The following is a 26,499-nucleotide window of genomic DNA, read 5'->3' on the forward strand; positions in this document are numbered from 1 at the left end:
GAGTCAGGAGGGGATGTGGAGAACTCGGCTCTGCAGTAAATGTGTCTGTCCCCTGTACGCCTGGTTATGGCTTGTTGGCTCTCCTCTGCATGGCCTTGGCAGGGAATCCCACTTCGCGTGAGATGTGTGGCTTGGAGTCATGGAGAAATGGGCCTACCCCCGTCTCGCCCAGGCTGGGTTCCTCAGGCGTGAGAGTCGTTGTGCTGACTCAGCACTTTCCTTGTCCCTTGATTCCGCTGGGCCCACCTTGAATGCCTGCAGGTCTGCCCCAGAACAGAGGGGCTTGTTGCCAGGAGCAACCTGGACAATGGACCTGGGCTGCGAGCGGACTTTGGCTCTGCTGCCGGGCTGGGCGTGCGTTTCTGGTAGTGAAACTGGGCAAGTGGCGCTCTGCTTGCCCTTCTCTCGATCCCACCCCGGCTCTGCTTGCTTTGACAGATAGAGCACACTCAGGCGCGAGATGCAGGGAGATACACATGTGAGGTGTCGAGCCGCTTGGGCCGAGCGGAGACGCACTACAACCTCAATGTCTGGGGTAAGCCAAGTGTTGGCTAAACATGGGAGGGGGACAAATATCCCCTGGAGGGGTGTGAATATTCCCTGGCCCCATGTCCTAATGTCACTCTCTGTGCGAATTCCTCCATCTTAACCACACGGCATAATACAGCCATCTCTTACAGGGGCCAGGAAAATAGCGGCAACTGGGTTGGATTTTTAGAGGCTGCAGGCAGCTCTTTTTATCATAAGTAGGAGCTGTGGGTGCTCAGCTCCCTGAAATTCAGGCCCCACGCCTGTAAATTTGTCTCTCAGAACTTGTTGAGAAGGAGAAATACCTTTGTCTCTCCCCACTCCAGCTGTCCCAGCCTGGCTGCTATTAGGGGAGTGTATGCATCATGGATCCACTTTATTAGATTATGTCCATCCCATGAAGGCAGTTCAGTCCGTAACACACACACACACCGTTCCCAAAGGTGGGGAATGATCCCTATTTTCCACCTAATGGCCGGTGATACCTTGTGTAAAACCATTCCAGTGTCCTGTCAGTCTGGGTGCCCTCGCTCCGCAAGGAGACTGCATCCCTTTGGGATCTGCCCTGGCAATGATAAAATCCTTCTCTTACACACGGGCACATCCTCTCCCAAAATACAGCCCTCCACAGTCCTCATGTGCAGTTCCTCAAACGCATTTGCATGCATAACCTTACACTAACCTTTCTGAAGCTGGATTATCTCACTGACACATGGTTGAGTTGCTTTTTTTTTATTTTAGATGTCTGTGGTCCGTTATTACTACCTAAAATAGAGATTTCACACGCACCAAACTACGCTGAAAGAATCTTATTACAATTGCAAAGTCAAGCACTCAAACGTTAGGAAATGCCAGAATTAAGGCTGGCTGTGCAACATTTTTCCATAGCTTTGTGGACAGCTAAGCCATTTTGGCTAAAATTACCAGTAGTAATAATGATTAATAATAATCAGCTGGGGGCAAACACCTGGCATGGAAAGTTTCAGCCCAAATGGTTGAAGTTTGGCAAAGTTTTAAGCAACTGAAAACAGGGTCTTATAATGGGAAGTGTCAGGCTACCTTAGTGCTAGGCGATGCTGCCTGCCCTGTCTATAATAGTGTGGCTGGCCAGTCTGAATGTTCTTTAACCCCATGGCTGGCACAGTACGCGCTCTATACTGTCGTGCTGTAGGAGAGTTATATGATTGAGAATACTGCTGGTTTTTAATAGCTGGAAAGTTGAAATTATTCTTTCCACATGGATCAAAATTGCAAGTCTGTGTGACTGACAGTGACACTTGCGATTAAATGTTTGTGATGCTGGGCAAGTTGGTTCCCCGTCGGGGCAATAGGCAGGGGTCACGTGTTTCTCGTTGTTTTCCTTTGGCCAAACCCACCTCCTGTAAGCCAGAGAGTAGCAAACAGAGCTAAGTCCTCTGGGACGCTAGCTAGCATCACATACCACTGCTTCTGTCGCATGTCTGATGTCCCCTGCACTCAGTTATACCCTTCTTTTGTCTTGTGCAGTTCCCCCCTCGTTCTCCTCGGAAGAGCCTGCTGCCCTGTCTGTGATGGAGGGACAGTCCGTCAGCCTGTCCTGCGAGTGCAGCGGGATCCCTTTCCCCACCCTCACCTGGGAGAAAGACGGTAGGGCTGTGCTAATATCTTTGCTCCTCCCCAAGCAGATGTCACCTAGCAGGACTACCAGCTCTGCAGTGTTAGTCCAGCTAGCTAGACAGCATGGTTCTGAGCCACTGGGCTAGAAGGCCCCAGGCTGGATTTCAAAGCCGAGGATCCACATTGATTTAAACCTACTTAGACTTGTGTTGGCTTGCTCCTGCAGCTCCTTCGTGTCTAGGAGGAGAAGTTGCCCCTTTTGGAAAGGCTGCATCTGGCTCAGAAGCAATCACGGGTTTGTCTCCATGGGGAGAAGAAGGCTCTTCAGTGTAACCATCTTTGGACCCTCTGTAGGACAAGTGTGCCTGGGAGCTAGTGCTGCCAGGAGTCTTAGGGGTGATGTGTTTTCTCCCCCCCCCCATCATTCAGGTACGCCCCTTGCCATGGAGCTCGGGCGCCCCGAACGTATCTCCGCAGGAGGGAGGTTGCTGTACATTGGGAAGGTGCAGATGGCAGATGAGGGATCTTACACCTGTGAGTGCAGCAACGTGGCTGGCAGCAGCAGAAGGGAGCTCCGGCTGGAGGTGGACGGTGAGTCGGAGAGGTGCTGCGGGAGGAGTGAGGTTTTATACTACAGGGAGTCGAATCTCTGAGTGGAGAATAACAATAAGAGCTCCTGCGTAAGTCAGTCGTTGTTAGTGGTTTTGGGGAGCGTGAGTGGCTGAATGGAGCATAGAGCTTCTCTCATTTCTACTGCCAAGATGTGGCCCTCAGAGACTCCATGTCCCAACATGCCGTGCTCCATCTTGATTCAAGTGGCCAGGTCAGACTTGGTATGCTGGACCTATGGTCTCTGCAATCTACACCTCCCTGCTGTGATCTGCAAAACTAGGCACTGCCCTTGGGTTCCTGGCAAGCAGCCAGTGTGGGCTCATCTGGGCAATCTTTGGGAGCCACTGGTACGAAGTAACTCTGTGGTTTTGAGTATTTAAAGACAGCTGGTGGTCAGTGAACCCTACCCCAGAGTCTGGATTGCCTTAGTACTCGGCACGGTTTATAACTGTCCTTTGCTGGTCCAGACCAATCGCTTGCTGCAGTTAATGTCCTCTTGCAGAAGACCCAGAAGGAGTTGAATCCCAACAGGTCGGTGCAGTGTCTCTGCCTTGTGCTCTTCTCACCTGCAGTTCTGCCAGTGCTCAAAGGCAGCGGCGAAGCCCCAAAGAAGATTTCCGTGGCCAAGGCAGGTGAGATTACACTAGAATGTGAAGCCGGGGGATCACCGCAGCCAACAGTCACATGGATGAAAGATGGGCAGCCTGTGGTGAATGGGGAAGCGCTTCTTCTTCGGGACCAGGGGTGGAAGCTGCATATTCAGAGGGCGCAGGTCACCCATGCGGGCCGCTACACGTGCCTAGCAGCGAATGCAGTTGGACAGGTGGAGAGGACATTTGATCTTGCTGTGCATGGTAAGGATGCGGGCAGCAGCTCTGCTGTTGTTTCTGGGACCTTGGGAGTGAGGTGTCTGAGAGCGGGGGTCAGGAGAAAGGTGATGCACTGGGAAGTTCCACCATGCACGTGATAGAGCATTAGGTGTGAGGATGAGATAATATTAGCCAAGGTGAAAAGTTCTGTGTAAGCTCTAGGCATTGTTACTGCAATGGCGACCCCAGCAGCAAATGGCAGGGGGGTTAAATGATGGGGTGAGCGACAAGAAGCCAAAGTCATCTGGTTTCCCTGGACTGTGTGGACCAAGCTTTCAACCAGTCGAGTTGCTCCGGGGAGTTGGGTCACCTGCCTGCCTGTGTGTGCACTTGTCACCCCTGTAAACTCACATTTGGATGTGCAGATAGATTGACAGCTACATTCACAGTGAGCTACTCTGTGGCACAGATCTGGGTCCTGAAGGCACCACGGAGGCAGGCATATTTTCTGGGCTACCTCCTTGTGCCCCTGTTTTGAACATGGGTACATAGTTTGAAGGCAGGGATAAGCTGGATTTCCTAGGGCCCCCATTTGCTTATTTTCCTGCTTCTGTGGAGACTGCTTTGTAAACGAAAGATCATCCCTTTGTCTCTCTAGTTCCCCCAGAGCTCATTAGGGGAGCAGGGTCAGTGACAAATGTCACTGTCTCTTTGCATGGCGCCCTAACTCTGATCTGCGAGGCCTCGGGCACCCCGCCCCCAGCGGTCAGCTGGTCCTGGGAGAACTCGCCCATCATCCCCAGCGAGCACACACGCCTGTTGTCAGGTGAGTGATCATTGCTGGGAGGTTTATTCTGGCTGGCTGGCAACCTTGGAACTCAGGGTTTGGCTATGGGGAAATTGACCAGAAGAGCTATGGTGCAATGGCTGCTCTGGGATAGCTCATGGAATAACATAGGGAGCTACCCCGCAATAGCTATTGGTGAATAGCTTATTCCACCATAGTGATTTTGGTCAATTTCCCTACATAGACAAGCCCTTAGACAATCACACTCCAGAGTTGGGAGCCTGTAGGTCGCTGCCAGGCTGGGGGTTCTTGGCTCACTCAGCTAGTGTCTCTGGGAGTCACTTGGGGTGGGCAGGATCCCACTGAAAATGTCTTTAAGAAATAAAAGCTAATATGTGGTTTGTGAATGGAAGTGACAGGGGCCTCTGTGGATGCTCTTAATGCTTCCAAGCATCCTCTGACATCTCTGCCAGAGAGTTAGCAGCTTTTCCCTGGAAAGCACCGGAGATACCAGGGGTGGAGGGAGAGGGTGGGGAGGGAGGGAGGTCTAATTACCACTCAGCGTTCAAACTGGTGCACCGGGTTTTAGCTGCCTGGCTCATTCAGCAGTGACAGGATTTTCTGTTAATTTCACCCCTGGGAGCGAGATTGTCTGACTTGTCCAATGATCAGTTGTCCTCATGAAGGCTACGTCCCCACGAGGAGCGAAGGGTGCGTGCTTTCTGAGAAGACAGCTACCCTAGTGGAGACCTGGCAAGTGCTAGCTTTGGCTCAGTGTGGCCCGTCAGAATAACCCCTAGTCCCCTCCCCCACACACTCAGTGTTACCTCAGGCAGCTCCACTAACTCCTGGCTTGTCTCCGCTAGGGCTTCCTGCTGGGGTCGCTCTCTCGTTGTAAACGCTCCGTGTTCCCTAGTGAAGACAAACCCTAAGGAGCAGCGTGTCGGCGCGCTGCCCTGGGAGCAGCGTGAGGAGGGAATTGTGACTTGGAGAGAGATGGTCTCTTCCCTATTCCCTTCTTGCTCCCAGAGGGTGGTAATCTGTTACTGGCCGTCACTGGCCTGCCTTGCCATCCCAACCCAGTAGTCAGTGCCTAATGGCTGTGGAGACTGAAGTTATATGGAGAGAGACCCTGGGTTGTATTTGTAGGGGAGACCTGCCCTCTGTGTGGTCTGAGGAGCTACTTGTGAGGAAAGCGCACACGAGAGGATGCCATGATTGGAGGGAGTCTCTGCTGGGGTTAGTGGACACTCCTAGTTGGCTGTACTCTGAGAGTGGTGGAGAGAGCACTATATAGACCCCTCATGTGTCCTTGTAGACCTGAGGAGCGTGCCCTGATGAGTGAATGAGAGAGCTGTGACAGGCCAGCTCAGGCGATGTCGGAGACTTGCTAGGACAGGGCAGAAGCCCTGGACCAGGGTGTCGTCCCTGGGAATGCCGTTTCTTTGTTCTTTGCCACCGTGGCTTTTCCCTTTATTTCCAGGTGGATGGATTCTGAGGCTAACGCGCATGCGAGCCCAAGACGGAGGCCTCTATTCCTGCGTAGCTAGCAATGTAGCTGGGGAAGCTAGGAAGGATTTCAGTGTGGAGGTCCTAGGTAAGGATGAAGCACCGGGTCAGAAGCACTGTAGATACCGGAGTTATTGCTTGGGGACCTGTCACCATTTCCTCTGTCCCCTTTGTTATGCTCTGCCTGCTGCAAGGTTTCTAATGGGGATTCTCTGACGTAGAGGAGGTAAGTGCTACACTCACACAAGCCCTTGGGATATGGCCCTTCATGTACGACAATCCCCCAATCCTTTGCTCTAGGTGGCTAAAAAGTGGTTTCTTGTCTCTCTTGGTGCGGTCGGACTCCTGGCGAGAGAATCATCCTGTCTTCCCCTCTCTCTCTTTGGCTTTCTAGTTCCTCCCAGCATCGAGAACGCGGGTGAGGAAGACAGAGTTCAAGTGCCTGAGGGTCGGTCGGTCAGCTGGTCCTGCGTAGCCGCAGGTGAGTGTCGCAGGTCCCGGCTGGGAAAAGCAAGAGGCGGTTTTAACTGTAGTGCTGTGGGTCGGTAATCGAGATGTAAAGACGGGATAACAGGGTTTGTGTGGCCTAGTGGAGAGGACTGGGACACAGGAGACCTGGCTTCTATTCCTACCTCTGCCACTGACTTGCTGTGTGACCTTGGGCAAGTGGCTTCCCCTCCCTGTGACCCTGCCGCCTTTTGTCTGATTACACTGTAAGCTCTTTGGGGGTGGGGGACTGTCTCTTATGATGTGTTTGCACTGCACCTACTGCAATGAGACCTCAATCTGGATCGGGGGCCATGGGCTCTACCATAATACAGAGGATTAAAAAAAAATACCCACCTGGCCTCTGCGTGAGGTGGGTCTGTCCCATTTACATTAATTACTCCTAACGGAAAAGGGTGTGGCTTTCAACTGACATCACTAAAGGGACTTCGTAGGACGGTTCAGCCAGGGCTCGTCCCTCTCCGGGGCGGCGGGGAACCAGATCGCCTCGCTGCTTCTGTCAGGTGTGTCGGGGAACTGGCCTGGCTGCGGGGCAAACAGTCACTAGCTCAGGCCCTCAAGCAGGGCTGAGCAAACAGTTCAATATTAGCAGGCCCAGGCCCTGGGTCAGGCGGGGCAGCACACAGTCAGTGGCTCAAGCCCTCAGGCAGGGGCTGAGCAAACAGTTGAACAGCAAACCCCAGGCTCCTGGCTCTGAGCGGCTGGGGAGAGGGGGAGACGGCCACCCGCAAGGTGGGTGGCAGGGGGGACGCAGGCCCACCCACTCCACTGCATCCCAGCCTGGGGCCCTAGCAGCGGCAGAAGACCCGCTGCTGAGTCAGTGGGGATCCTGGTCGCAACCCACTGACATTGGCTCTGGGTGTGTCACAGCCAGACTAGGGTCGGCTGCCCCCGGGCTACTTCCTACCTCCCCCTCTAGAGGTACCTGGGTCCAGACGGCATCCTCCAAGGGGTCACACACCATGGGCTCCTCGGGGTAACTGGCGCACGGTTGGCTTGGCAGCTCCTCAGGGTAACTGGCAAGCAGCAGGCTTGGCAGCGTCTCAGGGCTTGGGCTAGCATCAGGCACTGGCTGGTCTGGCCAGTTCTCCGGTCGGCCGCCGATTGCAGTGGTCTCTCAACAGGGAGTTACACCACATGCGTCTGGCCTCTCCGGTGCTGTGTTCCAAGTGAGCTCTGGAGTCGGGCTTTTATACTTCCTGTCCTGCACCTTGACCTCTGAGGGACGGGCGCAGGATTCGCTGGCTCCGCCCACCTTGGTGTCCAGAGAGGTTCGTCCCTCTCCGGGGCTGCGGGGAACCAGACCGCCTCGCTACAGACTTGAAATGAGAGTTGCCTGCATTTTCAGGGCAGCCTCCTCATACCGGTCTACCTCCTCCACACATCCCTCCCTTCCCCCATCTCTAGAAAGCCCAAGCGAGTTCTTCATGGCCCAATGCAGAGTGACTAGCCGAGAGTTCGGTGCCTCTGCCTGTGAGGCACCCCTGGGCTTCGATTCGGATATGTGCTGGCGCGACATCGGAGATCAGCTGAGGAGCTGCTGGTCCCTAGCCTGGACTCCTGGCGATCTGGAGCGGGATTTGGATTGTGGGGTTGGGAGAACATTTGCTGCCGACCTTGTTCTAGCTGATGCTGCAGGACAGCCTGTCTTTGCTAGCCGTCAGAGCAGAGCAGGGGGGCTAGATTTCCCTTCGGATTTCTTTCCTGGAGGATAGGTGATAAATTGCTGCTTTATCCCTGCCCCCTCTGTGCCCATTTGGGACAGTTTTTATTTCTCTGGACGAGGCGCAGATACCACGGTGGTGGCTCACCCAAATGGAATAAATTATCATTTTGCTGCCCTGCATCTAAGCAAGGGGTAGGCTCTTTTTAAGCGACTTAGCCATCCATGCGCATTTGAGTCCTTTTTCCCATTAGGGAAAATAACTTGCCTTTATCCTGGGCTCCCATGTCCTGCAAAGCTGGCTGCATTAGAAATGCCTGGATAGAGCCACCATCCTGCTGCCACACTTTTTTCTTCTTTCCTCTGGTAACAAACGGGAAGATGCATGTTCATTAACTCTTCAGGGAGCTGATCCCTCTATTCCAGGGCAAGAGACAGAATATGGCACTTGGGTACCAATTATCAGGATCAGGGTAAGGTAGAGATGGGAGATCCTGCCTCATCATAGTGAAACCTCTTGGCCATATGTAGGTCTGGAAGAGACCTCCTGCATCAGTCCAATCCCTGCTATCTGCGTCATATAATCCCATTCGTACACTTATCAAGTCCTATCTTAAAACTAGATCAGTTGTTTGTCCCCACTACTCCTACTGGGAGGCTGTCCCAGAATTTCACTGCTCCGATGGTTGGAAACCTCCCAGCCTGAATTTACACGGGGCCAGTTTATCCCCATTGTTCTTGTGGCTTATCCAGCCCTCTCTGCCAGCTGCTGAGGCTCTCTTCTTAAACCCTAGCGTGGATGGAGAGAGAACAGTTCAGAACTGTGCTCCAGGTCTGGTCTGGCTCACTCCAGCACAGCTGAGCGTACGTGAGACCAACTTCAGCAAAGGTCGAGTCGTGCTTTTTTTTTACCTCTTTTCTCTTTCACCATGCAGGCAATCCCAAGCCGGAGATCACTTGGTTAAAAGATGGCAGCCCTTTGCTTAGCAGAGATGCCTATTACATATCCCCAGACGGATCTGTCTTGCAGATAAACCAAACCACCCTTTCCAGCGCTGGCCGCTACTCCTGCGTGGCCTCCAATGCCGTGGCTGATCAAACCAAACACTATCTGCTAAGTGTTCTAGGTAAGTACAGAGCCATGGGCGTTCTCAGATTTGACCGGGGGAATGGAATTCAAAACCACTAAGATGTTCCTTCGTATGACTTCAGGGTCTAATCCAGGGCGGTCCTGAGCGCTCTCAGCTCCTACTGAGTTCAATGTGCAGTGAGGGCACCTACCTTTTGGCAAGAAGTTCCCAGCACCCTGCAGGGCCAGGGCCTTTGAGCAATTTGTTGTGCCAGGGGAATGGTCATATCCATGTTTCCGATGAAGCCATGTTAGCAATGAGTGTGTTTAACCGTGGCCATTGGTACGGTTTCCCTGGCCATTGTGGTCTAGGCCTTATTTCCCTTCCACTGGTGCTGGGCGGAGTAGAACCGGCCCCAGAGTTTCTTTAGATATCAGTGCTTGAGGTTCTGTTTGCACCGGGTGTTTTAGTCCTTGCTCGGCCCGCTGTCAGCTGGAGGAGCTGAGCGCTGCACACTCTGTGGTGGGCCGAGAGAAGTGGTGGAAAGCATCAGCTGTGATAGACATTGGATACATTCTCTCTCTCCATTCCAAAACGATCTCTGTTTTCCCGTAGTTAGTCCCACGTTTCCTGGGGCAAGCCACAAGGGTGCCACAGACGATGTTACCGTAGTGATCGATAACCCATTATCCCTGCCCTGTGAGGCCCTGGCCTACCCTTCCCCCACCATCACCTGGCTGAAGGACGAGGTTCCTTTCCAAGCTTCCACAAACGTCCGGTTGCTCCCTGGTAACGTATCAATTTCAGTGAATGTGGTTGCTCAGAATCATTGTTGACTTCATATAACTGCTTCCTGATTGGTCACACGGACTAGGGACTGGATATGGAGCCTTTCGCATCTGTGTCTGGTCCAGGGCGATCGTGTGACCAGGGTTCTCTGGCCTGGATGGGGGATGAGGTCTTGGACCGTGTTCTTACTGGATGGGTGCTGACATTCCCAAACCCATCATCTCAGCTGATGCCTGCTGGAGCTATGCCAGCGAGACACCAGTGATTTCATAGGCCTGGAGGCCGTGCTGCAGACGTGACCTTTGCAGCTCAGACTTGAGACATGTCAGTGGGGCCCTTTGAGGAAAGTGCTTTGCTGCGGCTCATGCTGTGTGTGGACAGGCAGCCACAATTCCTGAGGCATATCTGCTCTTTTCATACCCTGCGCTGTGTTGTGTTATAACCAGGGATTGCTAGTCGGGATGATTCACCTGCTTATTTCTTAACGGCGTGACTAAGGGCTGCCGTAGGTGCCATCACGGAGAGTCCTTTTCCCTGACCAGGTGGCCGGGGGCTTCAGATTCTGAATGCCCAGGAAGCGGATGCTGGCAGGTACACCTGCATCGTCACCAATGAGCTCGGGGAGGCTGTGAAGAGCTATGAAGTGAGGGTCCTTGGTATGTACGAAGCCCCTCTCTAAAGCGCTTTGCCAAGACCCCATGTTTCCGTTATTACTGCCGACTACTGCTCAGACCTGTCCCACGGCTGCTGCTTTTCCTTCTGTCACATGCATGTCCCATGTGCCGGACGGATCCGCAGCTTTTATGATCGGAACATTTTGGCCCAAAAAGGGATCGTGCCCTAGATGCCCTTTGCTCAAGCTCTCTGTGTGTCCTTCTCCTGCTGCTCTTGGGGGTATGTCCTGCCTGAGCTGGATCAATGTTACCTATGCACTGAGAGAGGGCTATTTACGTCCCGTAGCAATGCCCACCCTTCCCTCCTGGTCACTCCCTTTGTCTCCTGCTCCCACTCAAGGTATCGCCCACCCCATGTGCTGCAGCAGGCTCTATCTGCTTTCCAATCCCTTCTGAAGAGCCCTCCCTCCTGGCAGCGGAGCGGTGGGTTTGTCTTGCACTGACTTGTATTTGCTTTGCCTTGTGCTCCTTGAGTCAGGGTTCTCCTTGGCATGCTTCACTGGCTGGCTGTCGCTGTGCACGCCTACAGCACAGGAATGTGCCGGTCAGGCTGTCTAGAGTAGCTCACAAACGTGAGTACCAACCTCAGGGCAGACTGGTGCAAGCCAGGACACAAAGCACAGCCTGGTTGTATGTTCTATAATTAGATTTCACCAACCAAGCATCAAATGTAAACTCCCCAGGCACTAAAACAGCCTAACCATGGAGTCACAGACAGTCCCCTTGGGTACTTTGATCTATCTTGTCACCCAGGCAAGCTTCCCTTTGTGATAGATGGTCCCTTAGACTAAAAATCACAATATTCAGGTTACTCCCAGTCCCAAGGACCCGATGCTTACCTCTGGTTGAGTGCACCCTAGAACTCTCACCAAAGACAATGCTTGTAGTCAATTCTATATAAACTAACTAAAGGTTTATTAACTAGGAAAAAGACATGACCTATTTACAAGGTGAAAGCAGGTAAATATACACCCACAAATGAGTTAGTCTTGGAAGCTGCTGTAATGTGCAAGCTCTATATGTCCTTTAGGGGTCACCCAAGCAAGAGATCCCCGGCTGTTTGGCTTATGCTTAGAAGTCTTGCCCTCTCCCTGAAATCCAAGCAGCATAGGGATAACAATTTCTTCTTGACAGGGATTTTTATTCCCTTTCCCCCAGAGCTCGAGTTGATGGAATGAGTGTTTTGTCTCCTCTTCATGGGTGAGGGGGGAACAATCAACAGTCTTTTATCCCCTGCTGTTTCACAATAGGTAGTCTGGTGTCTATGGACCTTCTTTTGTTGGAGAGGAGATGACAGCTCTTCTGGTCACTAGTGTTTCACGCTGGGGAATGTTTCTCTCCTGACTGGTTGGGGGGTTACAGTTTTAGAGCAAACACTTCTATAGTCACAGAGCAAACACATCAATATCACCTTCGAACATGGGGTACAGATGTTCTAAGTCAGATTAATACACGCAGCATCCTACAAGCATTTCATAAAGTCTGAACACATTCTCATAACTCTAATATCTATTTAAACAATACTAGCACATGGGTGAGCCAGACTGGTTTCCAGCTATGCATTTGTCAGTGCTTAGTGAGGCCTAGGTGTGAGCTGTCAGCTGGCATCCCAGCGTCGCGGTGCCCACGTGGCTAGACCAAAGGGCAGGTGCCGTGGGAGATGGTTCTCTTGTCCTGATTGTATTCATGTGTCCTGGCTCCTAGTTCCTCCTCGGATTGCCAAAGATCATGCTTTGGGGGAATTTGCCGTGAAGGAGGTGAAAACCAAGGTCAACAGCACTCTGACGCTGGAGTGCGAGTCCTGGGCTGTGCCCGAGCCGACCATACAGTGGTACAAGGATGGGCAGGTGAGGTTGCTAAAGAAAAGGCAGGAAACCACCAGTGTCGCTAGTGTAAACTCATAACCATTTCTAAAGAGACTGGAGCCTTCCAAAGGCAGAGCCAAAACAGGGGGAACAATGGACTTCAGTGGGCCAGGATCAATGGCACTGCAGTGGGGAAGGCTGGAGAGTTCCCCCATAGTCTGTCATGACGGGCCTCTTTCATCCTGGGCAGCTGTTCTCATTTGATCAGGCTTCTGGAGTCCAAAGGAGACGGCAGACAGTGACCACCTGGCCAACCCCTGTTAGAGCAGAGAGCTGCACAGCAGTTGGGCACGGTCAGTTGCCTAATGATGCCTAGAAATACAACCAAAAAAGCTCCCTTATTGGTCCCTGACAGGGCTGCCCAGAGGATTCAGGGGGCCTGGGTCCCCCGCCACCGAATTGCCACTGAAAACCCGGGATCCACGAGAGTTTTCCGGGGGCCCCAGAGCGAGTGAAGGGCCCCGCTCCAGGGGCCCCAAAAAACTCTTGTGGGGGCCCCTGCGGGGCCTGGGGCAAATTGCCCTATTTGCCCCCTCCCCCCCCCCTCCCCCCCCGGGTAGCCCTGGTCCCTGAGAGGCTGTGCTCTCTCTCCAGGGCTGCCTCCAGCCATTTCTGCCATGAGGGCAGGCAGGGAAAGGTAATTCTTTACTCCGTGTTCTGTTTTCATTCAGATTCATGATCTTTACGCTGATTCTCATGAAATAATGTGCTTATTTAAGGCAATGAAACCCTCTGAAGATTAATAGCCAGGTATCTATTGGTGAATGAAGAGCAGTTTCCAGCTGGCTGGGAGGGGAAGGCATCATTTGTAAGGCTTGGGGTCTGGATTCTGTATTTTCCTGTGGCTGTTTTCAAGGCTTCGATCCTGGCATTTAATCGCCATGAGAAAGGTTTAACTTCTCCTCCTCCTCCTCCCCCACATCCTTGTTCTGGGTGTCTCCTCGCCAGCTCTTGGAGAGTGACAGCCATCTCCAGGTTCTCAGCGAGGGGCAGCTTCTTCGGATCAGACCCGCCCGTGTCTCGGATTCGGGGCGCTACACCTGCATCGCCACCAACCTGGTGGGCGAAGACGATAAGGACTTCAGCGTGCAGATTCAAGGCGAGTCTCTCTCCCGGAGTCACTGGGCGCAGAGCTGCAAATGAGAGTCTGGGAGCGGAAGGCGGAAGGGGGCTGAGCCCCTGGAATGCAGGATGTGGAGCAGTAGAGGAGGGGGGCAGGGAATGGTCACTGTGGAAGTGTTATTTCACCCACAATGCAGTGAGATCCCATGTTCAAGTGGAGCCCAAGTAGCATTCGTTTGGGGCCAGATTCTGACCTCAGCTGGGAGAGGCACAAAGGGAGCGGAAATGGGGTGAGAATCCCAGGGGCTCTAGAATGGCAACAGGCAGCCCCTACCCCTTCCCAGTATGCAGCCACCTGTGTGTCCAGAGAGTGCTTTTCGGGGGACTGGGCGAGGAATACTTCCCGCGGCTAAGCTGTCAGTTTGGCTAATCGCTCCACCCTGGATTTGCTTGCCCCTGCTGGCTGCCCATGGGTCTGTTGGGTCTTTTCCCCAGCGTGCGTTGACTGCTGCTGCTTGCTGTCTTTCAGTGCCCCCCCTGTTCCAGAGGCAGGGAAATCCCAGCACAGCCTTCCAGATCCGCTACCAGGAGGAAGACCAGGACGGAAAGGTGACGGAGCACCGGGGGGTGACAGTCAACAGCCCGGCTTCCCTGTACTGTGACACGAATGCTATCCCGCCCCCGAAGCTCACCTGGTACAAGGATGGAGAGCCCCTCTCCGCTGCAGAGGGGGTTTTAGTATTGCTAGGTAACAAACTTGGCTTATCGATGCAAACTTCAGTGTGGTCAGATAACTCCGAAAGCTTCATTTAGCTACTTGACAGCTGCTGTGCATTCCATGTAGAGAGCACCTGCCAGGTTCCTGGGCAGTCCAGGTCTGGCCAGCTACAGTATGCCGGATGTGCCCAGGTGATGCACATCTGCTGTGCTAACGGACATGCCAGGTTTGGGAGCGCACCACCCTGGCTGCCAGATGTTTCAGGTGTGCTCAGCTAAAGTACACCAGTGTCTGCATTGCCGGATCTTATAGCGGGCCCAGGTGATGTACGTCTGCTGTACTACGGGGCGTGCCAGGTGCACTGGGGGGATGCCTCTCCTGTACTGCTGGATGTGCCAAATGGCGCCCACCGGCTGTGCTGCCAGATGTTCGGGAAGCCTCCTACGGCTCTGCTAATGTCCCTGAAATGTACGACAGCAGCAACAGGAACGGTGCAGGGACAAGCAATGGAAATGTGACTGTCTCCCCAATGGGGATCTCTCTGGCCGTCTGCCTGCCCTGCTTCCTAGCTCGCTGTGTTGCCCTTTTTAAGTGGCTGCCTCCTCCTCCCTCGTTACAGCACCCTTCTGAGTGCTCCAGAGAGGCCGGATACATGAGGGTGCCCCTAGCAGGTTCTAATGCCCTTGGGCCCAGACCCATTAGCTTTGCCAGGGAGGATGTCGGGGGAGGGCACGGCACATTCCGCTGCCAGAATGAGTCATGGCGTAAGCAGCATTGAGAGCATGTCTATCGATGGAGGTTCGCTGACCCCATCCCGTGCACAAAGCAGATCACAGCTCTAGTTCTCTTGCTAGGAGAACAGTGGTTTCCTAGGAGCCATTCCTGTCCCCCCCTCTAACTCTCTGTTGCCTGGCAGGGGGACGTATCCTGCAGATCCCTGCGGTCAGAGCCGAGGATGCTGGGAGGTACACGTGCCAGGCAGCCAATGAGGCAGGAGAGGACTGGCTGCACTACGAGCTGCTGGTGCTGTGTGAGTATCCAGGGGAAGACATCATGGGGCCAAGGGGATGTAAAAGTGACAGGTCGTCGCCTCTAGGTCCTGGCAGAAAGCCGGGGCCACACAGGACCCTGAATGATCTTGAGGAGCTGCCTCCCTCCCCCAGGTCTTCATGGTCCTCCCTGCAGCTGGGCTGGGCTGAGCAGTCGAGGTGACTCCCTTCAGGAGCTGGCAAGCCCTTGCGGGTGGTGCCCATAACGTTGTATTCTTTGGTGTGTGGATGGCGAAATCTGGCCCCGTCCCCGAGCAATTGATACTCAGGTTTTCTCTGAAGAGCATCAGTCTCGGTCATCGTCTGCAGAAGGGAGGTGACCTGACTTGAGTGCCATGGGCTGGCTCAGAGATCGCTCCCTGGGACGCCTGCGAAGGCGGGGGAGAGGCCAGGGGGGGGGAGCACATAATAAATAATAATTTATATTGCTAGGGGCTGGACAGACCTAGAACCGAGAAGTTCCCTGCAGTTGAGCTCTTGTCACACTTGCATATCCAAGACAGTGGTGCCTCCTAGCTAGAGCAGGGTATTGAGAGCCAGGACTCCTAGGTTCATTTCCCAGCTCTGAAGCTACCTCTCAGTGGCACCGTGCTCTCCCTGACAACAGAGAGGGGAGGCGACTGAACTGCAGAAGCTTAGGATAACAGCAAGGAGCAAAGTGAGATAATATCGTGGGAAGTGGGATGTGAGTGGGAGGGTGGGAGAATGAAGGGGCATTGACAGATGGAGACTGTTAAGACCCTGCCCTGGTGCTCCCTCCCCTTGAGAGGAAGGCCTGGGTCAGACTTCTCCTCCCTAGCTAGGAGGGCTGAGAGATGAGCAGCCCATCACTGATCGGTTCTCTTCTGTCCCCAGCTGCCCCCGTTATCCAGGGGAACACGGAGGAGTTGGTAGAAGAGGTGACAGTGATTGCAAACAGCACGGCCCACATGAAGTGCGAAGTCACTGGGGACCCAGCGCCTGCAATTACCTGGCTCCGCAATGACATGCCCTTCACCACCAGCCCCCGGCACCAGCTCCTGGAGGACGGCAGGTTCCTGCAGGTGGGTGTCGTGTCCAGCAGGCTTTGCAGTGGGTGAAAAGTGGCAGAAAACACCCACCGTTGGAGGTGTTAGTGTAGCTTCTTTGGCTTTTGCTCTGAATCCGCTGGTGAGTGCCTGTGAGGACTCCTAGCCGTCTCAGCAGGGATCTTGCTTTCCCTTTGCAGGTGGCTTCAGTACAGGTGACAGACACTGGCAGCTACGTGTGTGTGGCAGAGAATCGGGAGGGCTCTACAGAGAAGCGCTTTGCTCTCACAGTTCTGGGTGAGTAATTCAAGTGGACCTTCTCCAGATTGGTCCATTATCCGATTCCTTCTTGGTCAGCCCCTTGAGTCCTCTAATAATTTATCTACCCAGGCACCCAGTAGCTCATCGCTCTCTTGATGAGTTTATCCCGAACCTTCTCTTTCTCCATCCATCCCATTTTTCTCCCTTATCTCCTTAGCAGGTGCTTAAAGCACCACACAGGGAGGCAGACCTGAGGATGCCACATGTCAGGCACAAGCAGTATTATGGGTTTTGAAAGGACTGAGCCTAGATCCTATCGCCTATGAAAATCTAAGCTAGGAGGACAGCTGTAGCTACAACCAGCAGATATAGTTATCGAGGTACATTGCAACACGTTTTCACAAACGGAGGCTCAACGTCTGTTTGCAAAAAATGTGGGTGCCAAATTGCCCACTTACAATTGCACACACAAACCGGGTAAATGCGTGTGCAAATGTCTGGGCAGGTCCTCAGGGAACCCGTTGAACATGTGGTGCTGCAACTGTAGGTTTTGCGGGTGTGGTTTTTGCAGGCAGGCTTTGCCCCTTCTGCTTTTTGAACTCTTGTTCCGTATAGTGCCTGATGGGCTATGAGCCTTGGGGGCCAGGGGTTGTTTCGTTTCATAAGGTCTGTCTACATGGGGCTTGAGTGCGGCTTGTGTAGACACACGTGAGTTGCCTTTGATCTAGCTAGCTCAGGTACCAGAGCAGTGAAGCTGAAGCAGCTCATTCTTCAGCACAGACTAGCCTGCAAGTCATTACCTAGGGTCCCAGGTGGGTTTGTACAGCAGGTGCTGACGCGAACACGACCGCAGCCCCAGTGCTAAAGCTAGCTCGGATATATCTACGCAAGCTGCAATCCCCCCACCCCCCCGTGAGTGCAGTGTAGACCTACCCCTAGCCTGCGTGTGCGCAGCCCCTAACACGCTGAGCCTGACCTGGGTGGAACCTCTAGGCACTAGGGTAATAACAATGGCTTCCCTCCATTCAGAATGCAGTTCTGTGCTTGCTTTTCTCCCCGGACCCTGCATCTTCCAAGTTGTGCCACTTTCCAAGCAGTTCCGTTAACCCGTGTCTGAGACTGAGGATAAAGTCAGCACGTAGCGTTTGTATTTCACACTGGCTCCCTCCTCCTTGGGCAGCTTTTTACTCTTATGTTCGTGGTCCGGTAGCCTGCTGTTTACACTGAGTGCAGTGTCCAGACAGGGCTCCCGTCTCTCTGGCCTTCCACACTCTGCTACCTCTGTTTAATATGTCCAAGCTCCAATCCTTTCTCCTCTCTAGCTCTTTTTGCTGTATCTGTGGTGCTGGTTAGCACGCGGCGTGGACAGCACCCGGATAAATGGGGGGAGATTTCTAATCAACACCTTTTGATTTTGGGAAGAACAGTTCCACCAAGGATAGCGGGAGCAAACCCCGAAAGCATCACTGCTGTCGTCGATAGCAGCCTCTCCCTGACCTGCCATGTCCAATCACATCCTGCTGCCAAGATCACATGGTACAAGGATGGCCAAACCCTGCCGCTCAGCGAGGAGGTTCTCCTCATCCCAGGTGCGTATGGCTGTGCAGGTGAAAACCCAGACTGGTTAATAAGCCAGTGACTCTCCTACCAGAGCCGGCTGGCTGCTTCCTGGTGGCAGGTTACATTTCTTATAGGGCCAGTAACACACTTAATAAACTGATCCCTAATACAGAAAGTGTAAGGTTGGAATGTTCAAAGGAGTCTCAGGGGTTTAGGCACCAACTCCTATTGAGATGAATCCCATAGGTTGTTTTGAGAATCCCAGCCTGGAGTTGCCAGACTGGATGATCCCCTCTGTGACTCTCTCCGATGGATGAGGCTGGAAAAGTTCTCTCATCACTTCCTGTAATCAACATGGAAAAGTAACCCTGACCTGCTGTTATGGTGGATTGGAGGCTGTATCCTGCAACCTCTCTGTGCCTGGGTCTCCCACTGAGCTCAGTAGCAGTTCTGCTCGTCGGGGCCATGAGAGAGATTTGTATGACTATCCAGATGCAGTGTGGGGAGCAGGTTGGTGGGTGGATGTGGCCAGGTGCTAACTTGGAGCCATGTGGACGGAGCCAAGCAATGAGCCCCAGCCTGCTTGGCCTTTCCTTGTTCCAGGTTCTCAGATCCTACAGATCCCTCGAGTGCGGATTTCCACTGGGGGGAAGTACACGTGTGTGGCGCTGAATGCAGCCGGCAGAGATGAGAAGCTCTTTCTTCTCCGTGTTTATGGTGAGCAAAGGCCTCTGAGCCTGGTCTGCCTCGTGCGCTGTGGGCCAACATCATCCCCCCTCAGCCCTTCTGGTTCCATCAGCTCAGTAGGACCGAAGCTGCAATTTTGCAGCAGAGCACGCGATGCCACACATGAGCCTTCAGCTCCCGCCCCGGCTCCTGTGGAGACCCATCTGTCTGTGCTTGAGGCAGGCCAGCTCTGTTCTAGCAGTAGCCTCTGTGCTGGTGCAGCTGCTGGACACAGCACAGAGGGGGTGTTTCCCTATCCAACACCGGGTAAAATAATAACTATTGTACCAGGTGCCAGCCTGGCCAGGCATTCACAAACTACTATGATTGCACACAGCTACCGCTAGCACCTAGTTTGGAAACTTGGTGCTTTGGCAGCTGCCCCCAAGGCCAGGATCTCTAAAAGCAAGTGTGCTTTGGGAGTTATACCTATGCTTGAAAGAAGGCTGTATCCCTATGGGCCAGATTTTCACAGGGCTTGCTTAGTTGCCCTGGCAACATTTGTGCATGCTACAGCCTGCAAGGGGTTAAGTGCACGATTTGCACTTGCATGCATTTGTGCAGCTGTAGCGTGCATCTGACCTCCTTTGGAAAGTTGGCCCTGTCCATGTGTTTCATGAATAGCCTCTGTGCGGTGTGGGGGGGCATGCACTCATGGAAGTGTATGTCCGAAATGTATGCCTGCGTGGGGAGGGTGTGGTATCTTTACATGAGTGGTGGTGAGGCTACCTCCCTAGAGGTCTTTGGATTTCTCTGTGGGCAGGCTGTTCCCCTCTGTAGGAAATATATTGCCCCATCATCCAGCAATACCAGAGGCTCTTCTCTCTCTCTCTCTCTGGTGAAGTTCCCCCCACCATCACGCAGCCCCCTGGAGGCCAGCAGGCGGCCGTGATGGTGCGTGCCGGAGAGACTGCTGTTTTGCAATGTGAGGCTGATGCTCTGCCGGAGCCGGTGGTAACCTGGTACAAGAACGGGCACCAGCTGGCACTAGGGAATGGTGCTCGGACCCTGCTGAGAGGGCAGAGGCTGGAGATTGACAACGCCCAGGTAAGGTTAGGTTGTACCTAGGGAAACCGTTCCACCTGTTCAGCCTTCCATGGCCTGTGCGCGAGAGTCCGACGACTCCCTCCTTCTCGCAGGTGTCGGATAAGGGGCTCTACAGCTGCAAAGTCACCAATGCGGTAGGGGAGGCAGAACAAACCTTCACGCTCACCGTCCAAGGTAAGAGAAGAGGGTTTAAACCACGTGCCTCCATCCGTTCTCTCCAGATTCAGTCTGTCTCAGGAGACCTGGGACTGGGGTCGTGAGAAGGTGCAGGTCAGGGCTGAGGTTACTTGGCAGATCTGGAAGTGAGACCAGTAACAGCATCTATCTACACCATCCCTGTCTCCGCTGCCCTGCACACTGAATAGGGGAAGTTAATCTGCGTTGAGCTTTTCAATAGAGGAAAGGTCAGAAGTAGGGCTGGCCGTTGCCTGTTTAAACTGCTTTGGACGGAAAATTGGGCCTTCGACGCGGTGAACATTTGTGTGAAAAGTGTCTCCTTTCTGTGGAGAATTTATATATATGGGTCAAAAACCAGAATGCCCCAGAACTATTTGCATTCTGAAATGCTGCTGCAATGCCTCATGGGAGTTGTAGTTCTGGTGCCTCGTGCGTCTCTTCTCTATGGGGCGGGCTCCCCAGCTAGACTTTGGGCTTCTCTATGCTGCACTGCAGTGTGGACTGTTGGGGTGTGAATGCCAGAGTGCGCCAAAATGTTTCTTTCCAACTGCCCTGTGTGGATTCCGCTGGCACAAACAAAAAGGTACCTTGTTTGCATTAACACAGTCCTCTCTGAAATGGGACTATGCTAATGCAAACTAGGTACCTTTTCATTTGCCCAGCAGCGTCCACACGGGGCAGTTAGAACGTAACGTTTTGGTGCACTCTGCACTTCACACCCCTGTAGTCCACATTGTGGTACAGTGTGGACATAGTCTTCATCTCCCATGATGCACCAGCTCCACTCACCAAGAGGGGAGACCACAGGAGACATAATTCAACCAGAGAGCCTGGCTTACGGGGGAGACGGGAAGCAGGAGGCAGTGCGGTGGCCATCCAGTTCCGATTTTGATTTGTTCTCTGAAACGCAAAGTTTTTTCCAGAGGAAGAATCCCCATTTTTGTTCTAGTTCGATGCTCGGTCAGTGCCGCAGGGCTGTGACCATGAACGTGGTTAGTGCTGGGGAGAGGACTCACTGGGGAAGATGGGCCCCTGGGTTCCGCAATCCAGAGCTCGATTTCAAACTCCACTTCCAAAACTTGAGGGCTCTCAGCTCTGGGGTTTTATCATCAGAGGCCGGGCAGCTGGGAAATGCAGGTCAGGGCTGAATGTGAGCGCAGTCCCCAGGGATGATGATGATGGTAACAGCCCCTCACAAAGCCCAGGGGGGACTTGGGGCCAGTGTGCAGCTCCAGACACTCCTCTCTCACTGACACCCACTGAAGATGGGAGTCACTTTTTATTTTAGCATTTTGTGCTGTGCCTGCAGGTACAGCCCCTGCAAGAGGAGTGCTGAGTAGGGAAGCAGCATGGGGCAGCAGATAGGGGACCCGGGTTCTGTTCCTAGCTCTGCTGCCTTGAGCAGGCTGCTGCCTGACGGTGTGCCTCAGTTTCCCCACCTGTACAATGGGGACAATGGCACTCCCCCTGGCTTTGGGAACTCTGGGTGAAAGCGCTGAGTGGTGTTTACTGTTTGTCTGAGCTAGGGGGAGGGCTGCTCCATGGTTGTGCTTTATGAATGTAATCTCAGCAAATGCAGAGTGTCCCTTAACCCCAGTGGCAGTGACTGAGCCTCCCCGTGCATTCTGCTTCTCTCCCAAAGCCCCCCCGACCATCGAGAACCCACACCAGGAGACGGTCTACGGAGCTGTGGGGAGTCTCCTCATTCTGACCTGCGAGGCGGTCGGTGTTCCCCCTCCTGCCATCACCTGGCTGAAAGATGGGGCCCTGCTTGGTAAGGAGGCCACATCACCGCATCAGCTGGCTTGACGGGCTGCTGGGATAGCAGGGCTGGGCGTTAGCTGACCGTAGTGTGCACAGCTAGCGCTTCTAGCAGGGCGGGGTGGTCTCTGGGTTTAGAGTACAGGACTGTGGATGCAGACTTCTGGGTTCTGTCCCCGGTTCTGATGCCAACTTGCTTTGTGAGCTGAACCGCTCTGTGCCTCAGTTTACCTTCCTCTATAGTGGGGATTCCCCACTCACCGGGTGTGGGGATGAGACCTGGCTCATTCATGTGTGTGAAGTGCTTTGAGATCTAAGACAGTGTCAGAAGTGCATATTATAATTTGTGAAATAAACACCGGGGGGTATGTGGGGCAATCTTCGGGCGAGTTCATGGTCTTGTGTGCTTTTCATGGACTCTTGTAAAGCCTTGGGGGCCTATTTATGGAGCCAAAATCATGTGAAGTCTGGTTCCCTTGTGGTGTTTCAGTTCTGGGATAGTGGAAATCACCGACCGACATGTTGTTTAGATCCCTGCAGAATTAAAGTCTCCAGATAATATAAATGCAAGTACCAGGCTATCTGGCTTTATTTGGGTTTACCCCAATCCTATTGTGTTCGACCTGAACCGGAGCCTGATCTTGATTTTGTGCGGTGAAGTTGTCGTGACCCAGCGTTTCAGGCCCGTAAGCAGAAAGTCCCCAGCGCTGCGTAGGGCAGTGCTGCTGAGTCACCCCAGGATGAACGAGAGGAGGATGGGGTCCCAAGGTCCCGCTGGGGGGAATTCCAGTGGGAAATGTGGGAAGCCTCCTTTGCAGAGGTGGGTTGAGGACAAGCAAGCCCGAGGGAACCTCCGCAGAGGAGAAGCCGAGTTCTCTGGACTTGTTTTGGAACGATGCGCTCTCTTTCCCCCTCAGAGAGCAGTGTGGAGCAGGGAGTGATGTCCCGAGGCGGGCAGCTGCAGATCAGCCGCTTGCAGCCTTTCCACGTGGGCCGATACACCTGCCTGGCACAAAGCCTTGAAGCAGAGGCACGCAAAGACTTCATCGTCTCGGTGCAAGGTAGGCCCTGTGTGGCATTGCAGCGAGCAGGCTGCCTTTGAATGGGATGGAGACAGATGGTCGTGGGAGCATTCAGGCCTCTTGAGGATGTGGTTTGGGCTATAAAGGGGTCAGGTACTTCCTCTGCTCTCCAGTCACAGTCTCCTCTCTCCACTCAGCGGTGCCCCGGATCCTGAGCGCAGGCATCCCCAGTGAGCACAGCGTCCTGGAGGGCACCGGGGTGAAGCTGGAATGTGAAGTGGAAGGACAGCCGGCTCCAGAAGTCACGTGGCTGAAGGATGGGAGCCCACTGGAACTGCCTGCTGCCCCTCGCCTCCGGTATGCCTCTTGCTAGGGTTCTGGTGCTGCAGTGGCGTGGCTCCACGTGCAGCGACAGTCAAAAAAGCGAACAGAATCTTGGGAATCATTAGGAAAGGGAGAGATAATACGACAGGAAATACCCTATTGCCTCTGTATAAACTCATGGGACGCCCACATCTTGAATACTGTGTGCAGATCTGGTTGCCTCAGCTCAAAAAAGATAGATTGGAATTGGAAAAGATTCAGAAAAGGGCAACAAAAATGATTAGGGGTATGGAACGGCTTCCGTATGAGGAGAGATTAATAAGACTGGGACTTTTCAGCTTGGAAAAGAGACAAGGGGGGATATGATAGAAGTCTATAAAATCATGACTGGTGTGGAGAAAGTAAATAAGGGAGTGTTACTTACTCCTCATAACGCAAGAACTAGGGGTCACCAAATGAAATTAATAGGCAGCAGATTTAAAACAAACAATAGGAAGTATTTCTTCATACAATGCACCATCAACCTGTGGAACTCCTTGCCAGGGGATGTTGTGAAGGCCAAGACTATAACAGGGTTAAAAGGAGAACTAGCTAAGTTCATGGAGGATAGGTCCTTCAGTGGCTATTAGCCAGGATGGGCAGGGATGCTTTGCGTTGAGTGTAATGGTTGGCTTAGTGCACATAGCTCGAGTGGCTGGCTCCGGCAAGGATAACGCCTGATACTTAAGGCTCAAGGAATTAATCCTTTAGCTCTAGTGAGAGGGGCTTGTGTTTTCGGCACAGAAGGTCACAGGTTTGATACCCAGGCAAGGCCATGGTGTCTGTATGTATGTGGCCCTAGTGGGTTCTGCTGCCTTATTGAGTCTCCTCTCCCTGAGTGTGCAGGTTGTCTCCTGATGGCAGCTCCTTGCTCCTCAAGGGGCTGCGGGCGTCTGACTCAGGGGCATACACCTGCCTGGCTCAGAACAGGGCCGGAGAGGACACCAAGCTCCACGTGCTGAACGTCCTGGGTGAGTGACGCATGCCGGGTGGCGCTGGGCACAGATGGGGTTAGCTGCTGGGCGGGGGCAAAGATTAACCCCCTCAATGGCAACCCTTTCTCCTCCCCCTCAGTTCCCCCTACTATCGAGCGAGGGGCCAACGACTCTGAGGTCATCATCAGCGCCCCCTTGGGGTTGGTTACCATGGAGTGCCAAGCACGGGGCTCCCCTCCCTTACAGATCAGCTGGCTGAGGGACGGACTGCCCCTCCCTCTCTCCCACCGGGTGAGGCTGCTTTATGCAGGACGTACCCTCAGGTAAGAGGAGGTTTCCGGGTGCTTTCCAAAATCCTCCCCCTGTCCTCATGCACTGTTGTGCCTGGCACCTGCCTGGCTGCCACCGCCCACTCCAGAGGTGGCTGCATTTCAGTGGAGTGTTGAACGTCCAGGGGCCTGATTTTCAGAGGTGCTGAGCACCCACCAGTCCCATTGGAGATACAGCAGAAGCTGCAAGTTCAGCCTGCTGCCTCTCCAGCTGGGTGCTTTGGAAACACGGCCGTACGCCATGTGGTGTACACTCAGCTGTCCGTGACGGTGGCACCGCAAGGAGGGGGAAGCAGAAGCCACAAGCTGGCCTTCGTGTGCTCTGAATTGATTCATCATCATCTTACCCCACTCCCCACCCCTGGGAGTTAGGATCTCTCCGGTGCAGGACTCGGATACTGGCATCTACACCTGCGTTGCGTCCAGCCGGGCAGGAGTAGCAGAGCGAAGCTTCATCCTGCAGATTCAGGGTAGGAGGGGAATGGCACCTGTGTGACCGAGGGGTCCGCTGAGGAGGGCAGAGCCTGGAGTGTGGGGAGAAAGGGGCCACTGGGGCTGAGACAAGAAGAAAGCATGGAGAGAAAGGGGTTGGAGAAATGGCGGGGAGGAGGGGTGTATGGGAGAAAGGGGCTGGGAAGTGGGGGGGAGGAGAAACTGGCTAAATGCAGATTTGGGGGATGGGGTCACTGGCTAGTTGGCTGGAGGGGATCGCTGGTGAAGAAATGAGCCGGGGCAATGCAGGGTGTGATGGGGAATCACCGTGACACTGATCATGGAGGGAGAGCTTGACGGAGTGATGGCCGGAGAGCTGGCTGGAGACGAGGGGCCCCATCTGTTACTGTCCAGAGGACGGAGGAGTGGCAGGATGGACAGCAGGAGCAGACCCAAGCCAGGCTACCAGTGGCTAGTGTGTCAGAGGCTGTGTGAGGGTGTCTCCGCTAGCTGCGAATGGTGCTTTGCAGAGTCACCTTCTGTTCTGCTGCCTTGGGCAGCCTGTTTCCACTGTAGGCCCCTGACCCGGGCGTCCACATCCTGGGGTTAGCTCCTGAGCCGCGCGTCTCGGGAGACAGAAGGTGCAGCCTGGAGTGAGGGGGACAAAGGTGTGATCTGAAAATGACAGGCGAGGCCTCCTCTGGCCCCAGTAACAGATGCCTGCTGCTTCTGCCTCCCCCCAGTGCCTCCAGCCCTAGAGCCCTCGGGGAGCAGCGAGGCCGTGACCGCAGTGACCGACTCTGCCGTGACCTTCACCTGTGCAGCCAGCGGGTCGCCGCTGCCCACTCTGACCTGGCTGAAGGATGGCGAGCCCCTGATTCTGCAAAACAACCTGGTGCCCAATGGCCCGGGCACAAGGCTGTACCTGGAATCGGTGCAGCTGGCCGATTCGGGCGTTTACTCTTGTGTGGCTGGGAACAAGGCCGGGGAAGTGAGCAAACACTTCCACCTCTCCGTCGTGGGTACGTGGCTGGGCGGCCTCTCTGCAATCTGTCGGCAGGGAGGCTGGAAGGGGGCGAGGGTGGGGGGCAGCAGGAGGAATGGGTGAGGGGCAAGCAGGCTGGGCTGATAAGGCTGAGCTGGGGGGCATGAGGAGGGGGATGGGCAGTGCCCAATCCGGTCTCTTGGAAGCCCGATGCCCAATTCAGCTCTCTACGTTTCTGGGCGCTAAGGGCCAGGGGCATCCCTTTGCACTAGCGAATCTCCGCGCTCAGCCCCAAGGAGGACCTTCCCCCTCTGCCCGCCTGCCCTCCCAGGCCCTTGTCCAGAGGATGGGCGGTGAAATCAGCCCTGCCGTGCCTTGCAGAGCCCCCGCGCATTGAGGATTTGGCCCAGCCCATGGAGGTGGCCGCCGCCATTGGGGCTCCCTTAGAATTGCTGTGCACCGCAGCTGGAGTCCCCGCCCCCAGCGTCACCTGGGAGAAGGATGGCCGGCTGCTAGCCAGGCCCGGGATCGTGGCCAGGAACGGGAGCTCCCTGCGGATAGAGAGCGTGCAGGTGGGGACTTCTCCCCCTCCCTCCCCCCTTCCCTCCCTCCCTTCCTCCCACCCTGAGTTTTCACCTGAGCTTCCCCTCCCTTCT

At 54.2% G+C, this 26,499-nt stretch overlaps 1 protein-coding gene across 1 annotated transcript in view; it reads left to right on the top strand.

The window, feature by feature from the left end:
• The window catches only part of HMCN2 (hemicentin 2), a 113,938-nt gene that overhangs the window by 64,640 nt on the left and 22,799 nt on the right, over positions 1-26,499 (top strand). Inside the window, exons 42-69 of the mRNA XM_034793850.1 lie at positions 439-535; positions 2,035-2,154; positions 2,554-2,715; positions 3,309-3,590; positions 4,204-4,371; positions 5,816-5,929; positions 6,236-6,322; positions 8,947-9,138; positions 9,697-9,870; positions 10,413-10,526; positions 12,249-12,391; positions 13,358-13,508; positions 14,001-14,219; positions 15,106-15,219; positions 16,094-16,281; positions 16,446-16,542; positions 17,934-18,095; positions 18,670-18,783; positions 19,637-19,839; positions 19,932-20,013; positions 21,659-21,790; positions 22,695-22,838; positions 22,997-23,156; positions 24,009-24,133; positions 24,237-24,420; positions 24,799-24,896; positions 25,602-25,880; positions 26,225-26,415. Of these exons, the coding sequence (XP_034649741.1) occupies positions 439-535; positions 2,035-2,154; positions 2,554-2,715; positions 3,309-3,590; positions 4,204-4,371; positions 5,816-5,929; positions 6,236-6,322; positions 8,947-9,138; positions 9,697-9,870; positions 10,413-10,526; positions 12,249-12,391; positions 13,358-13,508; positions 14,001-14,219; positions 15,106-15,219; positions 16,094-16,281; positions 16,446-16,542; positions 17,934-18,095; positions 18,670-18,783; positions 19,637-19,839; positions 19,932-20,013; positions 21,659-21,790; positions 22,695-22,838; positions 22,997-23,156; positions 24,009-24,133; positions 24,237-24,420; positions 24,799-24,896; positions 25,602-25,880; positions 26,225-26,415 (4,296 nt within the window). The remainder of the gene's footprint in view (positions 1-438; positions 536-2,034; positions 2,155-2,553; positions 2,716-3,308; positions 3,591-4,203; positions 4,372-5,815; positions 5,930-6,235; positions 6,323-8,946; positions 9,139-9,696; positions 9,871-10,412; positions 10,527-12,248; positions 12,392-13,357; positions 13,509-14,000; positions 14,220-15,105; positions 15,220-16,093; positions 16,282-16,445; positions 16,543-17,933; positions 18,096-18,669; positions 18,784-19,636; positions 19,840-19,931; positions 20,014-21,658; positions 21,791-22,694; positions 22,839-22,996; positions 23,157-24,008; positions 24,134-24,236; positions 24,421-24,798; positions 24,897-25,601; positions 25,881-26,224; positions 26,416-26,499) is intronic.

Source organism: Trachemys scripta, chromosome 17 (assembly GCF_013100865.1).
Source record: "Trachemys scripta elegans isolate TJP31775 chromosome 17, CAS_Tse_1.0, whole genome shotgun sequence".
Taxonomy (NCBI): Eukaryota; Metazoa; Chordata; order Testudines; family Emydidae; genus Trachemys; species Trachemys scripta.